Source organism: Ovis aries, chromosome 2 (genome assembly GCF_016772045.2).
Source record: "Ovis aries strain OAR_USU_Benz2616 breed Rambouillet chromosome 2, ARS-UI_Ramb_v3.0, whole genome shotgun sequence".
Lineage (NCBI taxonomy): Eukaryota > Metazoa > Chordata > Mammalia > Artiodactyla > Bovidae > Ovis > Ovis aries.
Window position 1 is genome coordinate 40,081,637 of NC_056055.1, and position 14,392 is coordinate 40,096,028.

Sequence of the window (14,392 nt, forward strand, 5' to 3'; positions counted from 1 at the left end):
TACCTGTAAAGATAAAAGAATTTCTGAAACAATCCACCCTTTAGCAGGAGAAATTGGGGATCACTTCGAGTGTTAATGTAAAATACATTAGTCTTTAGCAGCAGGAGTCCCAGACCTATTGGTGCCAAGGAGGTAACAAATAGGCTCTATCTGAGGAGGGGGAAATGGGAGCCCAGCAGGAGCTTTCTTCCCTGTTGTGTTATTTATAGAGAGCCCTATTTGTTAACATGTTTCTGTGATCACTGGGAGAGGGAGAGCTTAATGATTTAAAGGATTTCAAAAACAATTGTTTAATGATACAATGATTTATGCATATTCACAAATTTTAGATATATAGCAATTTAGATTTTCAAACTGCTGTCGCCAAATGACAGAATGTATTGCTGAAACTTAGCTGGAAAACACAAGTGCTAGTACTTGGTATTGTGAAATAAAAAGTTAGCAAGGCTGGAAAATGCCATGTTAAGAAAGAAATCAGCAGCCTACCACTAGGTTTCTAGTAAACCAATTTTCTAGGGGCCTTCAAGTGAGTTTCTTTCTGGATTTTTTTTTTTTTTTAATGGAGAACCATAAATTAAATCCCAAATTACCTGTGACTAATTTGAATAACATGGGAGATGAGTCCTCCACTAGACTGTTTATATTTTCGCCAAAAACCAATCTCTCACTTCCCACCTGACAAAGCATACAAGAGTCTTGTCTGAAGGTTAAAATGCTTTCACATTAGTTATTTTAAATTATAGATTCATTTCATAGTGATAGATTTGCAATGTTCTTATTCTTATTGAAAGAGTTTTTCAAAATCCCATGTTTAAGATTTGCTTTTAATCTAACTGCTAAAAGTTTTATTTGAGATGAAGTAAATGATAGAAGCTTCTCTTAACTTTAACCCAAAACAAGTTTTATCATTTCCATCTTTCCTAGTTGTTTTTGGGGGCAATATTTCAAGACAAAATATACCCTACCTCAGGCTGCTTTAAGTTTGCAACCTTATATAACCTTCAACTTTCAGAAAGTTACAGTCATTGCATTAATTTGTTAAAGAAAAAAAAATCAAGCCAAAAGAAAACTCTTCTCATCCACATAAAACAAGTCAGTTCTAAAAGATGCTTTTTCACAACAGAAACTCTAAAGCTTCAGTGGTAAATATGTGCCAACATGAAATAAAACTCAAGAGGTAAGTTGTTGGGTCTGAAACCGATCCTTTTTAACAGAATACCAACAAAACATTTCTCCTTTGAGGGGAGGACGTATTTAATACAATGCTTTAGGTTTGAAGGATGAAGAAATTCACTTATTTCTCCTTATATGTAGGTTCAACTCAAATGATTTTATTGGAAACTTTTAATTCATTGAGGTTGAACAAAGACGGGAACTGGATGAAAGAGTCTTTCAGGCATGAACAGTGGGTCACCTTCTCTCTTGCCCAACTGCCCTGCTGGCAGTGCCAGTGACTGCTTTAGTTCTCTGATAGGTCTGATTCTCTCAAAGTCTCTTGGAGCGTGTTCTCTCCCTTTTGGCTGAGAAGCGATCTTCTTTTGCAGCCTCTTGACTGGGTGGCACTTTTAGAATTGGCAAGTGTGGAGGAACAGAAGCTTCTCCTCCTTCTCTTCCCAGGAAAGCTGGCAGCAGGAGGAGCCGTAAAGCCCTCACCATTCTCCTCACTGGATGTGGAGGGCAGCGTGCAAGGATCCTGCCTGGAGGAAGCAGGCTCCAAGCCTCTGCTGTCAAGAGTACCTACTGTTCTCCTCTTGGTTCTCTGCGAAGCGCAGGAGGCAGGAGGTGGCGGAAGCGAAACCCACACGAGCCCTCCTTCGCTTTCCAAACTTCTCTGCAGCCTCAAGCTGCGTCTTACTTTGGTTTCGCTCTTTGTTCTCTGAAGGCTTTGCTCAATGGAATCAGATAGATCTTCACACAGTTTGGAATTTTCTAAACTAATTTCTACCAAACTGCTCATGCTGTAGGAAGGCTGGAGGTTGCTGGTTCTTTCCAAATGTAAACCTGGCTCATCAGAAACACCCACAGAGTGTCCTCTGTATTTCCTTTCTCTGTCACTCACACCACTGCAACTTGCTGTGGAGTTTTGTCCCAAATCCTCACCTTGACTTTCACTTACTTTTCTCTGGTCAGTTAAGACATCTTCTGAATAATCCCATTCTTTTTGTGAATCGGGTATGAGATGCTCAGTCTGTAGTTTGTCTTCTGGAATGACTGAGAAGCCACTCTGTTTTTCACATGTGATGCTCATATCTTCTGAGATTTGAAAGAGGTTTTCCACATTTTGACCAGCAGCAGAAAGTTCTTGGGACCGCAGGGGAAAATCGGGGTTTCGATTATCCAATACAATGGGTGTTACAGTCACCAAAGTACAAGGAATATGGCTGTTTTCACACTCAGTCCCGGTTTTTAGTTCGTTTTCACTTTCCAGCGTAATTGCTTTGGGGATATTTTCATTTTCATCCATTTCTATAGAATTTATATTTGCATCTTGCTCAAAAGTAGCATTACTAAAAGATGAGGAACTTTTCATGTCAGAGCTGCAGGATTCAGATGCATCGTCTTTATCAAAGCCTTGAATCACGGGCCAATCTTCTGGGTCCTGAGACAAAAGATTTTCTCTCTTCAGAAGCATCACTTCTTCAAATTTACCATTTGAGTTGAAATCATCTAAGGGTATGTAAATAAGGTTAAATTGAATTAAAAAGCAACAATGGAAATAAACTTTCACAAATCAAAACAGGTGCCAAGTTGTATCAGTCTGCGTTTCAAGCTTTCAAAAAATCACAAGACCTACAAATACAACCCTGTGCTTTCCACCCCCTCCATCTGTCAGCAGTCTGTCTTGCTCAGTTCTTCCTCAACCTACAGGTTAAGAAAATATGTACTTAATGCATGAATTAATAAAGCACACAACCCGAGACCAGGGAAATGAGAACCGTATCTGAAATGGCTTCCTCTATTCTAATGTGCTTCCCATACTACAAGGTCAGTTAGCGTGAGGCAGACACATTTTCCATTTCCCGAAAAATGAATTACTGAAAACGGGCAACACTGTGTTTTGGAAACTTTTCTATCCAAGTCCCCCCTTGAAATAGAAAAGAGAAAATCTGGAATTCTGTGGGGCATTTGAGGACTTCGTTAAAAGGGTACTTCTGAAGACACTCAGGTCTTATGCCTTGTTAAAAAATTAACATGAACTGCATCATACCCTCAAATACAGCCCTGTTGGTTTCCATTCTCTAGAAATCTCCCCCATTCCATGTCCATCTCTGACTATAATTCACCCTCCAAGAAGACAAGTCATCTGGAGCCTGCCGTGTGTTTCTGGCACCTGGTGTTACATCACAGGTGAAAAACACATCATCAAGGTTTTTAGGTCGCATAATACAACCTAAGTGAATCCAGGCTTTGTGAGCTCTCAAGCTCAGTACCATGAGAAGTCATCTCTCTGGTTATTGCAGATAATAAAGTTTTTAATTGGTCAGTCAAATGTGTATAAAAAATGTTTCAAACAGAATTGAAACTGAAAGATAAAAACATAAGCTGAGCCCCAAACCTACAAAACAACCTGTCAAGTTCGAAAAGGTATTTATACATCCCTGATTTGGGTACTTACAATCATGTCATGGAAAGCTAGAGATAACATAGGACAGAAGCCCCTCGGTGCCAACCGACCCATATGTCAATTGGGCTCTTTAAACAACTTTAAAACATTGATATTTGTGTATTTTTCATGAGATCAACATACTAGAAAAGGAAGGCAAGGGAGAAGGTTGGAGGGAAGAAGAGAGACAGAGGGATGGAGAGATGGCTTCAGACCCTCAGAGCAGATGAAACCTACAGATTAAGAAAAAGCTTCAGGTATTTTTGAAAAGAAATTCTCTAACAGGATGCACGATGGAAGATATGCACTAACAGTCATTGTTCAAATGCCTTTAGAAAAACCCTATGAGGAACTGGGGATATAATGAAAATAGGTCTTGGTTTCCAGCCTCATGGGAACGAAAACTTGCAAGGGAAGATGGTGGACAGATCATTATAAACCAGGTGGTAAAGGTATAATGTGAACAAAGAGTTTTCCTGGGAACGCAGCCAGCCTGGCTATGTCCTAAAGGCTAAGCAGCACTGTGCTCAGTTGCTAAGTTGTGTCTGACTCTGTGGCCCTGTGAACTGGAGCCTGCCAGGCTCCTCTGTCTATGGAATTATCCAGGCAAGAATACTGGAGTGGGTTGCCATTTCCTCCTTCAGGGGATCTTCCCAACCCAGGGATTGAACCCATATCTCCTGTGTCTCTATCCCGTTGTCCCTTGCATTAGGAGGCAGATTCTTTACCCCTAGTGCTACCTGGGAAGCAGACACCAAGAGTCCAGAATGACATGTACCATATTTACCCCTGAATCTACGATAGATCCTTTATAGTATGTTGGCTATAAATATTTGATGATTGACAAAGGAAGCTATTTAAAAACTGGTTCCATACAAAATTCACGCACCAAATGAACTCATTCAATTTTCAGGATGATTTAGTCGATTTAAACTCAAGAATTAACCAACCAGATGTAACTCCAATTCAATTTTTATCTAATCAGGGTATCAACAGACTTAGTCTTCCTTTTCAACAAAATTTTCCAAGTAATCAAGTTCGATTTATAAATGCTATTTCCAGAAGATGTTTAGCAGTGCCAACTCTACCGAAGTTTTTTCAGGGTAAGTATTTCTTTTTTTTTTTTAATTTTTATTTTTAATTCATAGACGATATACCTATTACTGAGCCATCACGTTGTTGACTTTCAGCAAGGGAATACACCACCAATCAGAATTCATTTTGCTTTACCAAAATGCTTTAAAAAGCAAAGACAGGGTAAAAGGAAAATTTTCCCCCTAAAATTATATACAACATACTGTGTCTGAGTTTCTCTGGGGAGAGGGGGTGTCCAGCAGATTCTGAAAAGGATCTAGGTGATCTGAAAGTTAAAGAACTACTGCTTTAAAAAAAAAAAAAAAAACCAACAACAAAAATACGCTTTTTTGGCCACACCTTGTAGCACGTGGGATCTTAGTTCCCCGACCAGGGATCAAACTCATGGCCCCTGCATTGGAAGCTTGGAGTCTTAGCTACTGAACAGCTAGGGAAGATGCCCATTGCTTCTTAACATTCTTGTGGGAATAGGAGGGAAAGAAGAGAAAAGAGGGAAAAAAGGGAGTGAAATGGCAACAAAGAGGGAGAAGAGATACAATGGCGACAAAGAATACGTTACCTGGGTACATCCTCCCAACGAGGCTCCCAACCAATGGCGTCTCAGAGACCTCTGGCAGCTCAGGGATAGGGCTCAGGAGCGGCTTCTTAGAGGCAATGTCTCTTTCTCCATATAAAGACTTCTGGACACCTTTTCTCTTTCCCTTTCCTTTCTTCTTTTTGCAACTTTTTAAAGCCTGAGAAAATGTATTAGAACACCGTCACTGAGAAGGATAGAGCACCACGTACCCTTCTGATCCTCAAATTAAATTTTTACAGAAAAACTTAAAGACTAGTTATTCCATTTAAAACTTGAGAAACTTGAGTCAGGGTGAAGGGGCTGGATAGTTTACAGGTGTCAACTAAAATAAAAAGCTGAACTCAATTTATGAATTGTAGAGTCACGGTCTGTATTTCCACAAAGCATGTGCTGAAATAAGTTCTGGATAAGTGAAAAACAGGTGAGGTGCTGTAGAACTGGACAGACTGAAGACAAGAGAAATTGTAACTAGGATGTGGTTAGGATGCTAGAATGAGTTCTCTATTGGAAACTATGGGAAACTGTTTTCTGTTCCGAGATGTGGATGAAGAAACAACAGGTGTAGACATAAAATTTGAAGATAACACAAAGCTGCTTCAAACAAGAGATGATCGAATCAAGATTAAAATGATTAGGTCAAAATAAGATGGAATTCAATAAGCAGAAGCAGAAGATGAGGGAAAAAGGTTTGGTAATAACTGATGGAAAACACGTGGTTTTCTATAAAAATTAAAACTGCTTTAATACTATTTGGAATGCAATATTCCATTCTGACTGCCTATCAGTAACTGAGCACTAATGCTCTATTGTTTAAAAAAGTTTTATATGGATATTCCAGCAATGCTACTTCTAGGCATATAGCTCATAAAAATATAAAAACAATAAATAAGTTTCACATGGAGAAGATTTGAAGGGAACTCAAATACTGAATTGAAATAATACAGTATTATTAGATAGGTTATTATGAGCAAAAAGAATGAAATATATTCCATGTGATAATACTGGAAAGAACCAGATTTTAGGTCAACATAAGGAATACATTGCTAACAGTTAGAGCTTCTGGAAAATGGCATCCATTCAAATATTTATGGAGAAACTGCTTTGTGCAGGTAATAATTTGCTAGGTATGAGATGTAAAAACAAGTCTTTAGGGAACTCTTGGTTTAATGGCAAGTAATTGTAATACATACATACAGACCAGGAAAGACTCTACATAGATTGAGAAGACGGAGACCTGGCCTACAGGAGGTTTTCAAGACAGGGTCCACAGGAAATGGAATGTCTAAGCCAAATTTTAAACAAGTGAGAATTGTTTCGGTTGATGATGGGAGTGCAAAGAAGGGCTTTCCAAGCGAATGCAGAGGGAACAGATCTAAGCAAAGCAGCACAGAGCAGAGGAGGAGCTGCTCGCGGTCCACTGACCCACAAAGCAGCAGCAGAAGAGGCCAACAAAGCCAGCAAGGTCCAGCAATGCAAAGAATATACCCCCAAAGTAATGCGGGTTCACCACATGCTGATTTAGAGAGTGGAGACATCTGAGTCTGCATGTGAGCGAGAGTATTTGGGTGACAGCACAGAAGCGAATGGTGTGGAAGAGTGGAAGCTATTTAAGAGTACAGAAATGGCACAGAACTTTAAGTTCCTTGAGATTTCTATAGATATCCTGTAAAAACAAAAGAAGAAAAAAACATTCCATGAAAAAATAACTTTAGAACTGCAAAAGATAAATGGTCCTCTTGGTGATTTACAGTATACACTGAACACTAAATTCTCTGAGAAGTACTCAGTATAAATAACCTCTATATACATTAGAAAAATGCTGGCTTAAATATTTTTCCACGAAACATTTTTTTTTTCAGGGAACATCTGTTGATTTCCAAGGAACAGTTGGGAAAATTATAGTTTGGGTAATGGAAATGGAAACCAAGAGAAAAATCTTTACTTGGGCTCCACAGCTAAGTTGCAATAGAGAAATATTTGGCTTTGTGCCAGTTGTCTACAGTTCAAATCCTGACTCTGACACTTCACTCACTGCTTTGTAATCTTAGGCAAGTTACCTCACCTCTCTGTCCCTTAGTCTTCTCATCAGCAAAATGGGAACCACAAAAGCACACACCACAGAAAGCTGTGCTGAGCATTATGTCAATATATGTGAAATGGTTAAAGTATGGCTTGATTCATAGCAAAGGCTATGTGTTAGTTATTCTTTTTCTTCTTACGCCTTTGAATACTGATAGGGGAGGAAGTACTTTTAACATTAAATTATGCTCTTAGTGTTGCTGTGTGACCTCGGCCCTACTACATTGGTTAGTACACTATGATCAATGTCATCAGGATAGTTTCTGATTCATGGCTTAAGTAAACCCCCTTTTAACAGGATTCTGGAAATCTTTGTTTATATAAACTGTCTCCAGCATCTGCAACAGTGCCTGGAATTTACTGGCTTCTCAAGAAACATACATGAACTAATGAATGAATGAGAAAGGAAAAGTACAGTTAAACATAAAATTTGCCAAACATGAGGAAAGACTAGTATTGTTTTTTCACAGTCATGGACCAAGAGAAGGACACCAGCCAAAAAGAAAAAAGTAAAGATGAACTAACACAACACTGTAAAACTACTACACTTCAATAAGAATTAATTAAAAATGAAAGCCTGCGGTCTGTCATGAAAACATATCTAGCAATGCTTATCTTACCCACAAGAAGGTTTTGTCTACAAAGATTAGAATTTTATCAATACCTGAAATTTACTCCAATACAAAAAGCCTTCTTTAGACTGTAATAAACAAGAGATGTTAAGTGCATGCATACTCAATTGTGTCCAACTCTGCGACCCTATGGACTGTAGCCTGCCAGGCTCCTCTGTCCATGGGATGTTCCAGGCAATAATACTGGAGTGGCTTGCCATTTCCTACTCCAGAGGAACTTCCCGACCCAGGGATCAAACCCACATCTCCTATATGTCTTGCATTGGGAAGCAGATTATTAACCAGTGAGCCCTCTGGGAAGCTAAGCAATTGGAATCCTCAGGAAGCCATGTGATCTAGAAATGATGAGATTGGTTTAGCAGTTGGAGACAAAGGACAACTGAAGATATTATGCTTAAATGGGATTCTATTTACTCCCTAATCACCATTATTTCTTCTCACACAGGTCATGCAACAGCTTACTTCTTGTATAATTTGCAAAATTAAATTAAATTGTTTTTAGAGTAACTTTAAAAATTATTTTAAAATAAATCAGGTACAGAGCAACACATCAAACTGAACAGGAAAGCTTCGGGTGAAAAGCAAACATTTTTCTGTCCCTGCCATTTATTTATTTATTGGCTCATTTTTAGTTCCTGTAGCTGGCTCCATCTCTCTAAATAAGGGGCTCAGATTGCTGTATTTTTAACATTTAATAACGTAAAGTTTCAAACACTCAAAAAGAAGAAAGAATAGGACCTTGAATCCCATGTTCCCAACAGCTAACTCCTCTAATTACTAACATAGAAATCATGATTCATTTATAACCCCCTTTGCTCAGATAAGCAAATCCCAGACAGGACATCATCTCATCTGAAAATCCTACAATAGCTCTAAGAGATAAGGGCTTCTTCCCCCCGCCCCCCCCCCCCCACACAAACAAACAAACAAAAAGAAACATTCTATTACCTGGCATTTTATTTTATTGCTCATTGTTTTCCTCTTATACAATGAACTTTTATTTTTCCCAGCTTTGAGATGTAACAGACGTATAACATTACGTAGGTTTAAGGAATACACATAAGTATATATATTGTGAAATGATTATCTTTTTTAAAATGACAAATACTAGTCAGCAATAAATGGAACTATTGATATACACAGATCTGGACAAATCTCCAAAGAATGATACTGAGCGAAAAAGCCAGTCCCAAAAGGTTACCTAAAGTGTGAGTCCATGAACATAATGACAAAATGAAAGGAGAGGAGGACAGACTGGTCCTTAACCCTCCAGGACTGGCTGCTGGAGGGTTAAGCTGGGGGAGGCAGTGAGAGGAGGATAGAGCTACAAGGCAGAAGAGATCTCTGCAGCAATGGAAACATCCTGCATCTTGACTGTATTTTGCTGTCTTACTACTGTGATACTGTACAACTGTTTTGCAAAATGTCACCATGGAGGGAGGTGGGCAAAGGGTAGCTGGGATCTTTCTAGTTTTTCTGATAGCAGCATGCATCTTGAAAATGATCTCAAAATAAAAACTTAGGTGCAAAAAAACCCAGAGATAGTAGTTTTCCATAATATTTCCTCCGAGTTCCACTTTCTCCAAGTAGGCCTTAATTGTCTTTCTACAATTGTTCAAATCAGGATTGAACAAGGTCTCCACACATGTCATTTGGTTGAGATTTCCTTTGTTCTATGGCTTATACCCCTGCCATTTATGTGGTGAACGTCCTTGAGGCATATTATCCTGTAGTGGCCACCAAGCTCTGGATTTGGGTGACTGTATTCAAGGCAGAGGAAACAGAGATCAAATTGCCAACATCCGCTGGATCATCGAAAAAGCAAGAGTTCCAGAAAAACATCTATTTCTGCTTTATTGACTATGCCAAAGCCTTTGACTGTGTGGATCACAATGAACTGTGGAAAATTCTGAAAGAGATGGGAATACCAGACCACCTGACCTGCCTCTTGAGAAATCTGTATGCAGGCCAGGAAGCAACACTTAGAACTGGACATGGAACAACAGACTGGTTCCAAATAGGGAAAGGAGTACATCAAGGCTGTATATTGTCACCCTGCTTATTTAACTTATATGCAGAGTACATCATGAGAAACGCTGGGCTGGAAGAAACACAAGCTGGAATCAAGATTGCCAGGAGAAATATCAATAACCTCAGATATGCAGATGACACCACCCTTATGGCACAATGTGAAGAGGAACTAAAAATCCTCTCGATGAAAGTGAAAGAGGAGAGTGAAACAGCTGGCTTAAAGCTCAACATTCAGAAAACTAAGACCATGGCATCTGGTCCCACCACTTCATGGGAAATAGATGGGGAAACAGCGGAAACAGTGTCAGACTTTATTTCTTGGAGCTCCAAAATCACTGCAGATGGTGACTGCAGCCATGAAATTAAAAGACGCTTACTCCTTGAAAGAAAACTTATGACCAACCTAGATGGCATATTCAAAAGCAGAGACATTACTTTGTCAACAAAGGTCCGTCTAGGCAAGGCTATGGTTTTTCCAGTAGTCATGTATGAGTTTGAGAGTTGGACTGTGAAGAAGGCTGAGTGCTGAAGAATTGATGCTTTTGAACTGTGGTGTTGGAGAAGACTCTTGAGAGTCCCTTGGACTGCAAGGAGATTCAACCAGTCCATTCTGAAGGAGATCAGTCCTGGGATTTCTTTGGAGGGAATGATGCTAAAGCTGAAGCTCCAGTACTTTGGCCACCTCATGCGAAGTGTTGACTCATTGGAAAAGACTCTGATGCTGGGAGGAATTGGGGGCAGGAGGAAAAGGGGATGACAGAGGATGAGATGGCTGGATGGCATCACTGATTCGATGGACGTGAGTCTGAGTGAACTCCGGGAGATGGTGATGGACAGGGAGGCCTGGCGTGCTGCGATTCATGGGATCGCAAAGAATCGGACATGACTGAGCGACTGAACTGAACTGATTCAAGTATATCTTTATATTCGTCTATCTCCTGATACTTCCTATCAACTAGATATTAGATCCAGGCTTAATTAGATACAGCTTTGATCTTTTTAGGAAAAAGCATCTCATGGAAGGTTGTAAATGCCCTCATTGCACCAGTAGGCCCATGTTCTCTCCCTGTGTGCCACTACAAATGATCAGTGGTCTCAGGTGCCCATGACCTCTGGCTCCCCCATTAGCTTCTTCCTAACATTCAACAGCTTTCGTGAACAGATCTTTTTGATTAATGAAAACCATCCCTAAGAACTTTCCCTTATAAACTATTTGTTTACCTGAAACGTAGCTCAAATTTTATCTTCTAGCTTTCCAAAACGAAAAAACCCAAAAATAAGAATTGATGCCCTAGACAGCTTCTAAGGTGACCTTTAAGTTTTGTGGTTAGTTTTTCATCATGAGGAAATTAAGTATTTTTTCCTATTTGATGTTTCTGTTTCAAACCACTGCAATCAATATCTCTGATGGTTACACTGTCCTACCTTTGGTCAGCAGAGGACCCTTCAAAATGATTGTGTGTCCTTTAACATGGCCCCAGAAGTTTCTCAGGCATCCTTGCGTGCACATGGCTCCAGATGTGGGCTCATTTTCTGCAGTTGCTGCTGTAAATCTGAAAGTGGTCATTTCCCTAAGGTAATATTGATCCCTTTCAGTTGAGATAGTAGACATGGCAATCTAGGTACAAAGGAGGCTCAGTGCTTCTACAATTTATCAACAGAAAGAGCTAGAGAATTGTTTTAAATGGGAAAAGCATGTGTTCACGATAATTTAAATTCAAATTTAGTCTAACAAGGTTTTGAATCTGATTTTAAAGTTTATTTCCAGTGAAGAGTCTGGATTCCTATTGCTGTTCAGTCACTCAGTCGTGTCTGACTCTTTGTGTCTCCATGAATTGCAGCACACCAAGCCTCCCTGTCCTTCACCGTCTCCTTGAGTCTGCTCAGACTCATGTCCATTGAGTCGGTGATGCCATCCAATCATCTCATCCTGTCATCCCCTTCTCCTGCCTTCAATCTTTCCCAGCATCAGGGTCTCTTCCAATGAGTCAGCTCTTGGCATCAGGTGGTCAAACTACTGGAGCTTCAGTCAGCATCAGTCCTTCCAATGAATATTCAGGACTGATTTCCTTTAGGATTGTCTGGTTTCATCTCCTTGCAGTCCAAGGGACTCTAAAGCGTCTTCTCCAACATTACAGTTCAAAAGCATCAATTCTTTGGCACTCAGCCTTCTTTATGGTCCAACTCTCATATCCATACACGACTACTGGGAAAACCATAGCTTTGATTAGATGGACCTTTATTGGCAAAGTAATGTCTCTGCTTTTTAATATCTATCTAGATTTGTCATAGCTTTTCTTCCAAGGAGCAAGCGTCTTAATTTCATAGCTGTAGTAACCATCTGCAGTGACTTTGGAACCCAAGAAAATAAAGTCTATCACTGTTTCTATTGTTTCCCCATCTATTTGCTCTGGATTCTTAATGACAGTAAAAAAAAAAAAGACATGCACATACTAATCCCTTCTTATTTGCTTCATTGTAGAGCAAACTTTTTCTATCAGTGAGTGTTACTGTGTAAGTTTTTCTGCAGTTATTTTTGTTCCTGAGGCAACAGAGGATGAGATGGTTAGACAGCATCACCTGACTCAATGGACATGAGTGTGAACAAACTCTGGGAGATAGTGAAGAACAGGGAAGCCTGGCAAGCAGTAGTCCATGGGGTTGCAAAGAGTCAAACACACTTGGCAACTGAACAATAAAATCAACATACATCCCATTCGGAATTTTCACACTTCTGATCCTGAAAAAAATTTATGAGGTTAAGCCACTGACTTGATATACAGTTACATCAATTTGTTTCATTTTGCTTACAAGTTTAAAAAATTGAACTATAACTGCTTCATAATCATGCAGAACCTTTACAGTTCAAAGTTAAAAGTAAAAAACACATTCAGGGAAATCTAGCCTTTTCCTTTCTGTTCCCTCCTCTGTCTCTTCTCCCTACAGGTAACCAGGTTTTATTAGTTTTTGATCTATTCTATGTTTTCTCGTTGTTGTTGTTGTTGATCGTATATGCACACACACATTTTTTTTTAATGTTCCCTACTTTCTTAGGTAAAAGGCAATATACTGGTTTGTCACATTAGCTGCCATAACAAAATACTGCAGACTGGGTGGCATGTTGTTGTTCAGTCACTAAGTTGTGTCCGACTCTTTGCGACCCCTTGGAATGCAGCCTGCCAGGCTCTCTTAACTCCTGCATTGGCAGGTGGATTCTTTACCACTGAGCCACCCAGCAACGTAAGAAATACACTTTTTCTTACACTCTACTGTTGGTTGAAATCACACTTATTAAAGTGCCCTATTGTTTTTAAAAAATTTTATTTTTGGCTGTGCTGGATCTTTGTTGCTGCACGTGGGCTTTCTCTAGTTGCAGTGAGTGGAGGCTACTCTCCAGTTGCAATGAGTGGGCTTCTAACTGTGGTGGCTTCCCTTGAGTCCTTGAGCTTCAGTAGTTGTGGTACATGGGCTTAGCTGCCCCCAGACATGTGGAATCTTCCTGGATCAGGGATGGAACCTGTGTCCCCTGCTTGACAGGTGAAGTCTTAACCACTGGACCACTATGGAATTCCATAAAGTTTGTTTTCTATTTGCTCCAAAACTCCTACATACAGACTTTTCTTTGGGATGGTACAGAATGACCTTTTTTTCTTATATGGCACAACTTTCATTTGCTCAATCACAGGCCTTTTTCTTCTTCCCTTCAGAGACACCCCCCAACCAACCCCACCCCCAGAGCACTCTTCTCTTGTTCAAATTTGGGTTGATTGCTCTTCCAGGCTGACTGAACAGCTATGATCAGAGATTTCTGTTCTCTGTCATTATTATTAGACCCACTGTGTCCTGAATTCTCATTTTGCTTACTTCCTCATTTTGCTAAATTATCTCCACCAGTAACATTAAAAAACTAAACTTCCAGAGTCTAAATGGATGAGTTTACTTATGGAAATGTTGGTTTTTGAAGTGTTGCCAGGGTAGTTTAAGGAAAGATGCCTAGTAGGTAGCTGAACCTAACAGGAAACATATGAGCATTGTCAACTGTGTTGCACATGAAACCACCCAGGAAATAAGCTGTTTCAAAGGTCAGAGAGTAAAATAGAACTCTGGGTAACATAAACATTTAGGAATGGGTGGAAGGACACAAACCTGTAATAGAGACCATATAGGAAAGATCTCAGTTTTGTCAAATGCTGCAGGGCCAGCCAGTAGGAACAAGATCTCAAAAGATGAACTGGATTTTAGCCACTAGGTTACAACTTAGTAACCTAAACAGTGGAAAAATAATGGAAAAATAATTGACATAATAACATCTGACACAGTGACTCTGCAGTGGCCCGTGAGGCTCTCCAGCAGCAACGTTGGATGAGAGAGGGA

The 14,392-nt window shown here is 39.7% G+C and overlaps 1 protein-coding gene across 2 annotated transcripts in view; it reads right to left on the reverse strand.

Annotated features, from left to right (window-relative positions):
* Positions 1-1,309: 1,309 nt before the first annotated feature.
* Positions 1,310-14,392, reverse strand: part of CDCA2 (cell division cycle associated 2) — a 41,018-nt gene continuing 27,935 nt past the window's right edge. For both annotated transcript variants that reach the window (XM_004004177.5, XM_060409176.1), the window contains 2 exons: positions 5,259-5,433; positions 1,310-2,667 (listed from right to left, as the gene is read on the reverse strand). In XM_004004177.5, coding sequence (XP_004004226.3) covers positions 1,460-2,667; positions 5,259-5,433 — 1,383 coding nt within the window. In that variant the 3' untranslated portion in view covers positions 1,310-1,459. The remainder of the gene's footprint in view (positions 2,668-5,258; positions 5,434-14,392) is intronic.